The sequence below is a fragment of the Mirounga leonina genome, unplaced genomic scaffold (genome assembly GCF_011800145.1).
Source record: "Mirounga leonina isolate KUSES-001 unplaced genomic scaffold, KU_Mleo_1.0 Mir_488, whole genome shotgun sequence".
Taxonomy (NCBI): domain Eukaryota; kingdom Metazoa; phylum Chordata; class Mammalia; order Carnivora; family Phocidae; genus Mirounga; species Mirounga leonina.
In genome coordinates, this window is record NW_023270777.1 from 5,835,228 (window position 1) to 5,850,372 (window position 15,145).

Genomic DNA, 15,145 nt, shown 5'->3' on the forward strand with positions numbered 1-15,145 from the left:
TTCCCCAACTTGTTCATTTCCCAGAAGACCCCATTTATAAGTCTGTCTCTACTTGACCTGAGTGGGAGCTCACCCAAGGCAACAGCCTGTCTCCCCAAGGGCATGTACTGAAAACAGTCAAAGACAACTGTTTAACCTTGCAGCTTGCCTGAGGTGGTAGATAACAGTGCAAATAATAGGCTAACCAAAAAGCTCACAAGGAGAAGCTGCAGAATGAAATGACCTCCAACATGTCACTGGAAACCCAGAAGGCCACACCCATGTGCAGCCCTGTGCACATGCTCAAGAAAGACCTGAGAAGGCTGGAAGCTCACCTGTGCCTGCCCTCGAGGCTCTGTGAAAGCAGGAAGTGAAGGCTAAGGCACAGTGTTAAACTGCCCTGCTGAGCACTGAAGGCATGCCCAACTCATACACAGAGCCCCTGAGCAAAAACTGTGAGACTTACCAAAATCTCTGTCCTGTTCCTTGCTAACCACTAAGCTAACTGAGCAGGCCACTTCAGTAGTCGTAGTCCTATGTGACAAAGACTTTACAGAATCAGTTCAGAAAAGTCGCTAAACAAACAACAAATCCTGTGGAGGGAGATCTGATCACCAGAGTTGCCACACTATATTATTTAAAATGTTCAAGTTTTTAACAAAAAATTATGAGACATGCAAAGAAACAAAAAGGGGAAAAAGCAGTCAAGAGAAATGGTCCCTGAGGGAGTTCAGAAGCGGGACATACCAGACAAAGCCTTTTAATCAGCCACTTTAAATATGTTCAGAGAACCAAAAGAAAGTATGTTAACAATGTCTCACTGAATAGAGAATACTAATAATGGGATAGAAATTACATTTCAAAAAACCAAGTAGTAACTCTAGAGCTGAAAACTATAAATACCTTAAATGAAAATTCAATAGAGGGATTCAACAGAAGATTTGAGTAGGCAAGAATCACCAAACTTGGAATACATCAATTAAGATTATCCAACCTGAGAAGCAGAAAGATAAAATGAAGACAAATGAACAATTTAAAAACCTGAGGAATACCATCAAGCATACAAACATCCACACAGTGGGAGTCCCAAAAGAAGAGGAGAGAGAGCCAGAGCCAGAAAGAATACTTGAAGCAATAATGACCACTTTCCAGATTTGATAAAAACATCAATCTACACATGCAAGAATCTCAACAAAATCCAAATAGGATCAACTTAGAAATCCACTTTGAGGCACCTGGGTGGTTCAGTCAGCTAAGCCTCTGACTCTTGGTATCAGCTCAGGACTTGATCTCAGGGTCATATGTTTAAGCCCTGCATTGGGCTCCACGCTGGGTGTGGAGCCTACTTAGAAAGGAGAGGAAAGGGAGAAGGAAAGGGAAAAGGAAAGTAAAGGAAAAAGAAAAAAGGAAAGGAAAGGAGAAAGGCAAGGGAAAAGGAAAAGGAAAGGAAATCCATACCTTGACATGTTATAAGATAAAGAGAGAATCTTGAAAGCAGCAAGAGAAAAGCAATTCATCACATACAAGGGGTCCTCAATGGGATGAACAGTTGATTTCTCATAAGAAACCAGGAAGGCCAGAAGACAGTACAATGAAAGGCCAAACTGCTGAAAGAAAAAGACTGTCAGCCAACAATTCTATATCCAGTAAAACTATCTTTCAAAACTGAAGGAGGAATTAAGACATTCCCAGGTTAAAAAGAAAGAAAGAGGGGCACTTGGGTGGCTCAGTCTGTTGAGCATCCAACTCTTGATCTCAGCTCAGGTCTTGATCTCAGGGTCATGAGTTCACAATGAGAGAGAGACAGAGAGAGAGAATTTACCTAGCAGGCCAGACCTATAAGAAATACTTAAGGGAGTCCTTCAGGATGAAATGAGTTACAAGACAGTAACTCAAGTCCACATGAAGAAGTAGAATACCGGTAAAGGTTATTATATATGTAAATATAAAAGAAAGTATAAATGAATTTTTTTGTAACTTTTCTTTCCTGTCTGGTTTATTTTTTTATTATTATTGTTATGTTATGTTAATCACCATACATTACATCATTAGTTTTTGATGTAGTGTTCCATGATTTCCTATCTGATTTAAAAGACAGCTGCAAGAAGCAATAACTATAAATCTGTGCTGATAAGCATAAAAGATGTAATTTGTATAATGAAAACAACACAAGGTCTTAAGCACAAGAAGGGTAAGGAATGGAATTTATCTAGGAATAGAGTTTTTGTATACTACTGAAATTAAGTTGGTATTAACCTGAAGTAGATTTTTATACATTGATGTTAATTATAATCCCTAGGGAAACCACTAAGAAAATAATTTTTTAAAACAATAAAAGATGTATCTTTAGGTTCAAAATGAGTCTCTTGTAGATAGCATATGGATGGGTCCTGTCTTTTTATCCATATCCTGCCAAGGAAATGTTGAAAAAGAAAAACAAAGCTGGGGGCATCACAGTGCCCAATTTCAAGCTATATTACAAAGCAGTGATCACCAAGACAGCATGGTACTGGCACAAAAACAGACATAGAGACAGAATAGAGAGCCCAGATATGGACCCTCAACTCTATGGTCAAATAATCTTTGACAAAGCAGGAAAAAATATGCAATGGAAAAAAGACAGTCTCTTCAATAAATGGTGCTGGGAAAATTGGACAGCCACATGCAGAAGAATGAAACTCGACCATTCTCTAACACCATACACAAAGATAAACCCAAAATGGATGAAAGACCTCAATGTGAGACAGGAATCCATCAAAATCCTAGAGGAGAACAGAGGCAGTAACCTCTTTGACATCTGCCACAGTAACTTCTTTCAAGATACATCTCCAAAGGCTAGTGAAACAAAAGCAAAAATGAACTTTTGGGACTTCATCAAGATAAAAAGCTTCTGCACAGCAAAGAAACAGTGAACAAAACAAAGGGGCAACCCACAGAATGGGAGAAGATATTTGCAAATGACAGTACAGATAAAGGGCTGGTATCCAAGATCTATAAAGAACTTCTCAAACTCAACACCCAAATAACAAATAATCAAGTCAAAAAATGGGCAGAAGACATGAACAGACACTTCTCCAAAGAAGACATACCAATGGCTAACAGACACATAAAAAAATGTTCATCATCATTTAGCTATCAGGGAAATTCAAATCAAAACCACATTGAGATACCACCTTACACCAGTTAGAATGGCAAAAATTGACAAGGCAAGAAACAACAAATGTTGGAGAGGTTGTGGAGAAAGGGGAACCCTCTTACACTGTTAGTGGGAATGCAAGTTGGTACAGCCACTTTGGAAAACAGTGTGGAGATGCCTCAAAAAATTAGAAATAGAGCTACCCTATGACCCAGCAATTGCACTCCTGGGTATTTACCCCAAAGACACAGACGTAGTGAAAAGAAGGGCCATATGCACCCCAATGTTCATAGCAGCAATGTCCACAATAGCCAAACTGTGGAAAGAGCCTAGATGTCCTTCAACAGATGAATGGATAAAGAAGATGTGGTCCATATATACAATGGAATATTACTCAGCCATCAGAAAGGATGAATACCCAACTTTTACATCAACATGGATGGGACTGGAGGAGATTATGCTAAGTGAAATAAGTCAAGCAGAGAAAGTCAATTATCATATGGTTTCACTTATTTGTGGAACATAAGGAATGGCATGGAAGACATTAGGAGAAGGAGGGGAAAAATAAAGGGGGGAGGAAATTGGAGGGAGAGATGAACCATGAGAAACTATGGACTCCGAGAAACAAACTGAGGGTTTTAGAGGTGAGGAGGGTGGGGGGATGGGTTAGCCCGGTGATGGGTATTAAGGAGGGCACGTACTGCATGGAGCACTGGGTGTTACAAGAAAACAATGAATCATGGATCACTACATCAAAAACTAATGATGTATTGTATGGTGACTAACATAAAATTTAAAAACCTAATAAAAATAAGTAAAACAATAAAAGAATTAATAAGGGAATCAAAGTGGTACACTAAAATATATCTACTGAACAGAAAAGAAGGAAGCAAAGGAGAAACTGAGGAACAAAAAAGACAGAAGACATAGAAAGCAAATAATCAAGTGGCAGATGTAAACCTTACCTTATCAGTAATTACATTAAATGTAAATAGATTAAACACTACAGTTAAAAAGCAGAGAATGGCAGAATGGATTTTTCTGATTCAACTGTACGCTGTCCACAAGCGATACACTTTTTTTAAATTTAAATTTTAATTATTGTTATGTTAATCACCATACATTACATCATTAGTTTTTGATGTAGTGATCCATGATTCATTGTTCGTGCATAACACCCAGTGCTCCACGCAGAACGTGCCCTCTTTTTTATTTTTTTATTTTTATTTTTATTTTTTTTGAGAGAGAGAGAATGAGAGAGAGAGAACACCTGAGAGGGGATAGGGTCAGAGGACGAAGCAGACTCCCTGCTGAGCAGGAAGCCTGATGCAGGACTCGATCCAGGGACTCCAGGATCATGACCTGAGCTGAAGGCAGTCGCTTAACCAACTGAGCCACCCAGGCGCCCAGAACGTGCCCTCTTTAATAACCATCACCAGGCTAATCCATCCTCCCAACCCCCTCCCCTCTAGAACCCTCAGTTTGTTTTACAGAGTCCACCGTCTCTCATGGTTCGTCTCCCCCTCCAATTTCCCCCGCTTCATTCTTCCCCTCCTGCTTTTTTTTTCTTAACATATATTGCATTATTTGTTTCAGAGGTACAGATCTGAGATTCAACAGTCTTGCACAATTCACAGCACTCACCATAGCACATCCCCTCCCCAGTGTCTATCACCCAGCCACCCCATCCCTCCCACCCCACCCCCCACTCCAGCAACCCTCAGTTTGTTTACGGAGATTAAGAATTCCTCCTATCAGTGAGGTCATGTGATACATGTCTTTCTCTGATTGACTTATTCGCTCAGCATAACACCCTCCAGTTCCATCCACGTCGTTGCAAATGGCAAGATCTCATTCCTTTTGATGGCTGCATAATATTCCATTGTATATATATACCACCTCTTCTTTATCCATTCATCTGTTGATAGACATCTCGGCTCTTTCCACAGTTTGGCTATTGTGGACATTGCTGCTATAAACATTGGGGTGCATGTACCCTTTCAGATCCCTACTTTTGTATCTTTGGGGTAAATACCCAGTAGTGCAATTGCTGGATCATATGGTAGCTCTATTTTCAACTTTTTGAGGAATCTCCATACAGTTTTCCAGAGTGGCTGCACCAGCTTGCATTCCCACCAACAGTGTAGGAGGGTTCCCCTTTCTCCGCATCCCCGCCAACATCTGTCCTTTCCTGACTTGTTAATTTTAGCCATTCTGACTGGTGTGAGGTGGTATCTCACTGAGGTTTTGATTTGGATTTCCCTGATGCCGAGCGATGTTGAGCACTTTTTCATGTGTCTGTTGGCCATTTGGATGTCTTCTTTGGAAAAATGTCTGTTCATGTCTTCTGCCCATTTCTTGATTGGATTCTTTGTTCTTTGGGTGTTGAGTTTGATAAGTTCTTTATAGATTTTGCATACTAGCCCTTTATCTGATATGTCATTTGCAAATATCTTCTCCCATTCTGTCCGCTGTCTTTTGGTTTTGTTGACTGTTTCTTTTGCTGTGCAAAAGATTGTTATCTCGACGAAGTCCCAATAGTTCATTTTTGCCCTTGCTTCCCTTGCCTTTGGCGATGTTTCTAGAAGAAGCTGCTGCAGCTGAGGTCGAAAAGGTTGCCGCCTGTGTTCTCCTTTAGGATTTTGATGGACTCCTGTCTCACATTGAGGTCTTTCGACCATTTGGAGTCTATTTTTGTGTGTGGTGTAAGGAAATGGTCCAGTTTCATTCTTCTGCATGTGGCTGTCCAATTTTCCCAACACCATTTGTTGAAGAGACTGTCTTTTTTCCATTGGACATTCTTTCCTGCTTTGTCAAAGATTAGTTGACCACAGAGTTGAGGGTCCATTTCTGGGCTCTCTATTCTGCTCCATTGACCTATGTGTCTGTTTTTGTGCCAATACCATACTGTCTTGATGATGACAGCTTTGTAATAGAGCTGGAAGTCCGGAATTGTGATGCCGCCAGCTTTGCTTTTCTTTTTCAACATTCCTCTGGCTATTTGGGGTCTTTTCTGGTTCCATACAAATTTTAGGATTTGTTCCATTTCTTTGAAAAAAGTGGAGCGATACACTTTAGATTCAAAGACACAATAGGTTGAAAATAAAGAGACAGAAACAAATATGCCATTCAAATAGAGAATTCAACCACAATAACTTGAGACATCAATACCCTACTACTAATGGTGACTGCTAATGGTTAGTTTCTTTTGGGAGTGATGAAAATATTCTGGAATTACAAAGTGATGGACTGTAATTTAAAAACACTGACTTGTACATTTTACAAGGGTTGGTTTTATGGTATGTGGGGAAAAAAGAAAGATCCTACCCCTGCTCCCACTCCCTGCCATAAACACTCGGTTGATGGACTTAAGGGGGTCCCCACCATTTACCTTAGTTCTCTTATTCTTCATACCTCATACCAACTTCTAATAGAACTGAAAAGGCACATTCTCCTCTTTAAATAAATTTCATGGAAAATGAACCAAGCTCTATCCATAGGAGAAGGCGCTGAATCACCAGGACAAAAGCAAGGAATCTGTGAATCACTCTATATCAACACTTCCCAAAGTATGCTCCATAAAACACTAGTGCCATGGGAAACAAATAGGTTGCAAAGAAAAGAGTCCTGTGGTCAAATAAGTTTGGGGAACCCCAGGTTAAATAAAGTTCATCTCTTTTCTTTACTGCTAGGATTTCTTGTCTTCAGTGTGCTAGCATGCACTATAAGCTTCAAGCCCAGGGTATTGGTAAGCACCATTTCCCAAGCTTGTTTGATGAGGGAACCCTTTTGTTCCTCAGAACATTTCTCAGGACTAGTAATAAATAAATTCATTAATTAAAAAAAAAAAAGTCCTAGATCAGTCTAATGGGACATCTCAGGAAACCACAGAGGCTGGGAAGCTACAGAATAGTTAGCTCCCTATCACATGACTACAAGAGAGAACATAGCTCTGCTCAAAAAGTCAAAATGCTCTTGAGGGTGGTGAGGTCCCATATGAAACTGAACAGGACATCACCAAACTCATCTAAAGCATTTGCTGGCAGGAACTGTGTCTTACTCGTCTTTAAATCCCTAGCACCTAGCATGACGACATCTGGCAAACAGTTGCATCTGACATGCTTATGAAATGAATGGGTGAAAAAATATAAAGAGACTCAAGTTTCAAAGGGATTAATTTGTATATGGCATGTAACAACTTCTAGAACTCGCCTTCAAAAAGTGATTTAGGCTGGAAAACAGTAGAAATATGTTTTCCGCATCTCAGATGCATTCCAACGTGGGTTGCTGAGCAAACCTGAAAGGCAGCAGGCATTCCCAGGCTCTCAGCTACTAAGTCTGTGGACAGAAGGCTGGCTCTGGGTCTGATCTAAGCTGGCTCTTTTCCTGTTCTTGTCCTCAGGCTGGGATCATTACAGAGGCAAAGCTGAAGGATCTGACACCCCCCATGCCTGTGATGTTCATCAAGGCCATTCCTGCAGATAAGCAGGACTGCCGCAGCGTCTACCCTTGTCCTGTGTACAAGACTTGTCAGCGGGGACCCACCTACGTGTGGACTTTCAACCTGAAGACTAAGGAGAAGCCATCTAAGTGGGTTCTAGCTGGAGTCGCTTTGCTTCTCCAGACTTAGCTGCCTGCAGAACCACTAAGAAAACAAGGCGGGGCTGGAGGCTGCCCAGGACAAGTGGGTGAGGGGAGACGGAGACGCAGAGATAAGGAATCACACGTACTCACAATTCTGTAGAATTCTTGTAGGGAACCTGGAGAGAAGGCAGAGCTGGAGGTGTCCAGACCCAGGAACTAGGGGAGAAGCATTTCAGAACACTGAACCTTTCCTAATAAAGTGATTGATTCTTCAAGTGTGTCTGGCCCCAGCTTTGAGAGTGGCAGAGTCATAGGTGATCCTGAAGTGACCAAGAGAAACGAACCACAAACACTTGAGCCCTGATGTTGGTGCACGGCACCAAACTCAGTGCTCGAGCTCCCAGCTACTCTGTAGACTAGACACTTCAGCATCACCCCCAAGTCTGCATTTTGACGAGCTCCCCAGGTGATACGTACGCACAGCACGGTTTGAGAAATAGTACTCTGGATCAGGGATCACCCAACTTTTTCTGTCAAGGGCCAGACAGGCTTTGCGGGGCATTTGTCTCCACTGCAATGACTCAGTGCTGCCACTGTGGACCCAAAGTGGCCCCAGCACCTACATAAGTGGGTGTGGCTGGGCTCCAATAAAACTGTATTTGCAAAAACAGGTGGGGGGCCATATTTTGCTGATCACTGCTCTAGAGGATAAGGGAAGTATACACATGATATTTATCCTTCATTAATTCACACACGCCTTCAATTTGTCAAACACCTACGGTTCGCTGAGAACACAACTGTGAATGAGTTAGGTTGTTTCCTTGTATCTCTATCATCCTTCATATCATTTAAGAGGGACCCATGGAGAAACTCTTCACCTAAAGCTTTTGAACCTAACAGTCTTCTAGATTTTTCTCTGCGGAACAAATTTTCACTGGAAGCCCAAAGAGTTCCAGAGTTCTAAAGAGCTCTTATAGGGAGGCCTGTGTGCTAAGAAGAGTCCAGGAGGGCCCAGTATTCCTTCTAGAATCCTTAATCCTACATATCCTTAATGAATTATGATTTAGAACAGTGGCCCTAAATCTTGAGCAGGCATCAGAGTCCCCCTGGGGGGTTGGTTAAAACAAAGACTGCTGGGCCCCACCCTTCAGAATTTATGATTCAGAAAGTCTAACAGACTTCCGATGTTGCCAGTCCAGGGAACACACTTGCAGAACTGCTGATCTAAAACAAAATCCTGGGACACCTGGGTGGCTCAGTCGGTTAAGCGTCTGCCTTCAGGTTGTGATCCCAGGGTCCTGGGATGGAGCCCCAAGTCCGGCTCCCTGCTCAGCGGGGAGTCTGCTTCTCCCTCTCCCTCTGCCTCTCCCCCTGCTTGTGCTCTGTCAAATAAATAAGTAAATAAGTAAATAAATATAATCCCAACACCCTACAAATCTCTGCTGTATCGAATACAGAATCAAATGCTAATTCCTCCATGATTTTCTTGCTTTCTGCCCTGTGGTTCCTGCCCCCCCTAATGAGGGGCCTTACTCCTCACCTCCATGCCATAAGGGAATTAATAAAATTCCTCTGGAATCCAGGAATTCCAACTTGAGTTTTGTCTCTCCTCATCAACCTGTAACATACTTGCCATGGTTTGCCAACAACCTACAGTTTCCTGCCTACAGATTAATCTGTTTGCAGGAAGACAGCTCTGCCCTCCTCGGAGCCTCATCCTTCCTGGTCCTCAGCAACAATAAAACAAGTGCAGGCGAGAGGAGGACCAAGACGGAAGAAAGACGGAAGTCTCACTCTGAGAGCAGGACCCTTGGGGCATGTGATCTGGAAGAAAGGACAAGTGTGCAGGTTAGATCTCCGTGTCACACCTCCAGACAGAACTGAAAGTAGATCAATACTACTGACTTCCTCCTAATACCTACTGACCAAATGAGATAATGAAGATCATTTTAGGGGCGCCTGGGTGGCGCAGTCGGTTAATCGTCCGACTCTTGATCTCAGCCTAGGTCTCGATCTCAGGGCCGTGAGTTCAAGCCCCGCGTTGTGCTCCACGCTGGGCACAGAGCCTACTTAAGAAAAAAAAAAAAAATCATTTTAAAGCACACACCACTTTGGAAAACTGACAGCCAGGAGAAAGAGGGGCAGGTTGTGGCAGCTGAGCAAGTGGGAGGTGAGCTCAGAAGGACACCAGGCATGACACACTTACCCGAGAGAAAGAATGCCCAGCACTAACCGAGTTCTCACACCTGGACACCAGGTTAGCAATTTCCTATTACTGTTCAGCTGACTGATAAACTTGGTAAGTTTGTACAGGATGATCAGGAGCTCAACCACCATTTAGGGTCTTCTATGAGAAAATGCACTTTGAGTTACAGTTAAAACAAAGTCGACACTAGAGACACAAATAAGATAGGGAGTGACGTTAAGTTTATTTAAAACGAGGGACACCTGAAGTTAATTTTTGTACCTGTGTGACAAGGAACACACGGGAGCTCCCTGGCCCTCTCCGCTGCCCCTTCTGTAACAAGAGATCTGCTCTAGGACCCCCAACCTAAAGAGCTGACCTGAGGTCCTTCCCATGAGCAGCAACTGCCCCTCATCCAGTTAAACTCTCCCCAGACAGCACTTATAACACAGGATCTCCGAAACAAGAAATGAGCTGAAAGATGAAGACTCTTCTTTCTCCTGACACAGAAGCAAGAAAATAAACCAAGGCAAAATCCAACCCAGAGGCCACCATGTCCTCCCAGTTCAAACCCGTGTTCAGGTAACTCTCCTCTCTCATCCATGATGATAAAAAAAGAACAGGGCTGGTCTTTAAGAGCTGCAATTTCTCCAGATGGAACGAAGTATTTTTAAAAGGACCAGAGCCAGAACTGGGCTAAGAGAGCCTGACTACTGAAAGGGCTTCTTTCCTAAATGGGATCTTTGATGTTTATCAAGGCTCGAGCTCCAGCTGAAACTCTTCCCGCAGCGGGAACACTTGTAAGGTTTCTCTCCTGTGTGAACTCTCTGATGTCGATTAAAGTTGGATCTCTGAATAAAACTTTTCTCACAGATGGGACATTTATAGGGTTTCTCTCCCGTGTGGATCTTCTCATGGTGACGCAACCCCGAGAAGTCGCTAAAGCCTTTCCCACAGTAATCACATTTACAAGGCTTCTCTCCCGTGTGGATCCTCTGATGCTTCACAAAGTCTGAACTCCGTAGAAAGGCTTTTTTGCAGGTGGGGCACTGAAAGTACGTCTCTCCGGTGTGAGTTCTTTGGTGGAAAACCAGCTGAGAATTCCTATAAAAGGTTTTCCCACACTCCCTGCAGGTGGGGAGTTTCTGGGACATGGGGGCTCTCGGCTGCCCTTTCGGAGAGGCCTCTCTCTTCTCCTCCAGCCACAGCAGGGACAGTTCTTCTGGATGGGGATTACCCAAATGCTGTTTCCCAGAATTCCTTCCATGGGGCGAAAGCTGGCTCGCTGGCCCCTCACCCTGAAGGTTTTCTGGAGCCTCGGGGAGACTGTCCCCTTCTCCAAAGCATCTCGGTTCATCCTCACTGACGAGGCCACCCAAGGACACCTGAGAAGGTGCCTCACCTGACACTTGACAGGAGACATCAGAAGCTTCCTGGCCTCTACAATTTTCCAAATTCACGTTCTCTTTGTCATTCTCCTGCCTGTCTCCTGGAAGAAGAAAGAAGATTTGAAATCATTCAATCAATGGGATGCCCTGTTTTCTAACTGGTATGAAGAAAAAAGGTTCATCATGAAACATTAATTCTTCTTGTCAAGGGAGCATCAGTGAGTGAGGAAGGGTATCATCATCCAGCCCGAGCGCCTGGCACTCACTGCTGGGGTCCAGGCTAAGTGGTCCAGCTCTGGGGCTGAGGAGAACATCTGACAGCAGAGGGGGTGCACACAGGGCCCTGCCGACCGCCCCTGCCCCCGTAAATGAGCCACATTCTTTTTTTTAAGATTTTATTTTTAAGTTATCTCTACAGCCAACATGGGACTTGAACCTAAAACTCCGAGATCAAGAGTCGCACGCTCCACCGACCGAGCCAGCCAGGCCACCCCGAGCAGCATGCATTTCTTAAGGCCCAGGAAAAACAAGGGTATTATATAAGGGTGTTACTTTGAAAAAGGATTCGTTTTTATCTGGTTCTACATAAAACATAAGTCTGATCATTAAAAACAATTTGGAGAGAAAAACAGAAGAAAACCAATCCAACCTCAGTCATACTACCCAGAGGTAGCAACCATGATTATACATTTCCTTCCGGTGTTTGTTTAATCTAGACATATGTATAGTTTACATATGTGCGTGCTTTTCTCTTTTTTTACATAATTGATATCATACTGTATACACAGTTCCATACCTGGCTTTGTGGCACTTAAATTGTAAATGGCGGCATTTACCAATTTCACATGGATTCTCCCATTCACGAGTCACCTAAAACTTCATGAAATGCATTAATGTGTCACTTTACTGTGTGGCTTTAATGCACAGTGAGGCTGTGGCGCCGAAGTGGATCCCTCAGTCTGTGCCTGAATGCAGCATTCCCTGTGTTTCACTAACTCGGGTTAACAGTTAAAATTCTGTTTTTCTCCGGGTGCCTGGGTGGCTCAGTCGGTAAGCGTTTCAGGTTCTGGGTTCGAACTCCACAAGGGGCTCTTTGCTCAGCTGGGAGTCTGCTTCTCCCTCTCACTCTCCCTCTGTGCTCTCGCTCGCTTTCTCAAATAAATAAAAATCTTTTAAAAAAAAGATTGTTTTTCTCCTAACTTAAGTTTTTGGTTATTACTGCTAAATGATACATAAAGTAAAAGCTTTTATTTTGGTGGCAGAATTTGTGTCCAACTTTTATAAATTAGGGTTAGGGTTAGGGGTAGATCCTTTCTCTTTCCTGTATTAGTGTCTTCAAATTATCTGTTAGAGACCCCGGAATCTGCTAACAACTTTACCTGACTTGTTAATTCACAGAGTCTTAGAACATACTCCTCTCAAATGACAAAGGTACTTTTCTCTTGTCTTTAAAGAAGCCTTTATAAATATCATTTTAAAGCTGAATTATAGTCCATCATGGAGACGTCACCATAAACACATAATACTAAGCACTTGACTTACTGAATTCTCCTACTGTGGAAATCGAAGTTGTTTCTTGTGGTTTGGCTGCTATAAATAATGCTGCGATTTTTCTTCATCCATTTTTGCCCACATTTCTGACCACTTCAGGTTCCTTCAAGTGTTACTACCGTGTCAAGAGACGTGACGCTCTTTCTGAGGCTCCTGACACTGACTGGCAAATCCATCTCCAGAAAGACTACGCCCTCCCGCTTAGCTGGGCTAAGCGAAGGGGAGTGTTCGATACTTAAATACTGAGTATTTCTAAAATAACTGGCCACTGAGAGTGGTGAAAGAAGTAAGCTTTTCATTGCTATAAATTTTAATTCCTTAGTGAATGAAGGATGACTTTTTTCACATTTATGAGCTATTTTTCATAAGACTCCTGTCCATTTTTTTACTGGGAAAGTCATTTTTTCTTATTAACCTGCATTAACTCTCTCATATTAAGAAAAATAATCATTAATCTGTCGTGTTTTTGAACAATGTTTTTCACCAATTTAGTTACCTTAATTTTGTTTGGGGTTATTCATGTTTGGAGTTATTTATGTATATGTGTAAGTTGTGGGGGTCTTTTATTTTTAAATATACTCAACTCTATCAATCTTTTCCTTTAACAGTTTTCTTCCGTGGCTTTTATATTGATAAAATCTTCCCCGTCCCAGACGTGAGTCAAATATTCACCCACATCCTTCCTTATTATTATTTTCACATCTTTTTCATCAAATTTAAACTAATTCATGAAGAACCCCTCCTCCCATGGATCTGCGCTCCCTCTTCCCCTCCCACATGCTAAATCCTCATACAGACCAGTGTCTCTTCTGAGGCTCCCTTTTCTGTTCCATCAGTCTGTGAGGCTATTTTTATATCAGTATCCCATCATTTTAATGACTTCACCTTTCTAAAATGACAGATTTTTTTTTTAAGTAGGCTCCATGCCCAATGTGGGGCTCGAACTCATGACCCCGAGATCGGGTCACAAGCACCACCAACTGAGCCAGCCAGACTAAAATGACAGACTCTTAATATTTATAGATCTAATGTTGATGAAACATTCTTCTTCCAAGACTCTTTCGTATTCTTGCAGTATTCTCCCAGATAACTACTGAAGATTCATTTTCCTAAATAGTTCTTTGGGGGTGGGGGGGCAAATTCCTTGGGATTTTGATCAGAGTACATGGCTTCCTGAGGTTTACTCCCCTGCTGGCCTGCTTTAACTAGGAACCATTCTTCCATATGGTCAAACAGCATACATGCTCTCTCCCGAGACTTCTGCCCCGTTGGTGTGAGTCCAGATCTGGTAGAGACTAGCTAACTGTTGCGTCTTTCAGATGGGACCAGCCCTTTCTGGTCCTATTTCTTGTTCCCACACTAGTCCGGGCCCGTCCCTGCACCCCTGGCTCTGGCATCGACTTTCCACAGGGTTCCTCAAGCATTCCTTCCAGTCCACCCTGCACATGCCTACCTCCCTGGCTTCTCTTCCTACAGAGCCTCTTTTTCAGGAACCGACAATGGCATTTCTTTGCCCGGTTAAGGCAGGCTAGCTTTATAGACGCTCTGCGTCTCTTTCAAGGTAAGATCTAAGGGGACCATGTCAGCAGGTGGGTTGAAGGAGGAGGGAAAGAAAAAAAAAAAAAGAATGAGTGGGGATACATGAGCTATAGATCACAAATCTATCATCGTATATATCACTATATATCACATATAAAGTCTGTCTGCCACGGAGCATATGGGAAATCCCTTCCACTCAACTTTGCTGGGAACCTGAATCTATTAAAACAAAAACCCTACTGCAACAACCTCTAAAGCAGCGTTTTCAAACTTTTTTTTGTCTGCCACCCACAGTAAGAAATATGTTTATACTGAAATACAGAACACACATATTTATAACAAAAATTTCCTGAAATGCTACCTACCCTGACATTTGAGATTTTCTACCTGCATTCTGGTATTTTCTATTCGGTCTTACCACTGCAATTTTTTAAATGCTTGCTGCAACCTAGAAGATGATTTCGCAATACACTGACTAGTCATGAAACACAGTTTGAAAAATACTGCTCCGAAGGAATCCTTGTGAAATAGTCGTATGATAAACCTATTGGTTAGAATTAAAATCCTACGTTTCATTTGATGCTTGCTGTCTCTGTAGTATATTAGCAGAGGATAATAATTAATTCAATTCCACTGGGGAGAAAGAATGACTTGTCATGCAACTGTCATCCCTGGCCCTTTTCTTCCTTCACAGTTCTGGGATCTTTGGTCTACAGAGAAGGGGGGGTATGGAGGTGAGCATGACAGGCAGGTGTTACGTGACTGCAATGTTTTAAACAGAGC

At 42.5% G+C, this 15,145-nt stretch overlaps 2 protein-coding genes across 4 annotated transcripts in view; one reads left to right on the forward strand and one right to left on the reverse strand.

The window, feature by feature from the left end:
• DNAH9 (dynein axonemal heavy chain 9) overlaps positions 1–7,786 on the forward strand; it is a 339,619-nt gene extending 331,833 nt beyond the window's left edge. Inside the window, exon 69 of the mRNA XM_034989621.1 lies at positions 7,518–7,786. Within this exon, the coding sequence (XP_034845512.1) occupies positions 7,518–7,745 (228 nt within the window). The 3' untranslated portion in view covers positions 7,746–7,786. The remainder of the gene's footprint in view (positions 1–7,517) is intronic.
• A 2,318-nt stretch (positions 7,787–10,104) lies between these two features.
• ZNF18 (zinc finger protein 18) overlaps positions 10,105–15,145 on the reverse strand; it is a 28,667-nt gene continuing 23,626 nt past the window's right edge. For all 3 annotated transcript variants that reach the window (XM_034989624.1, XM_034989622.1, XM_034989623.1), the window contains exon 8: positions 10,105–11,373. In XM_034989624.1, coding sequence (XP_034845515.1) covers positions 10,595–11,373 — 779 coding nt within the window. In that variant the 3' untranslated portion in view covers positions 10,105–10,594. The remainder of the gene's footprint in view (positions 11,374–15,145) is intronic.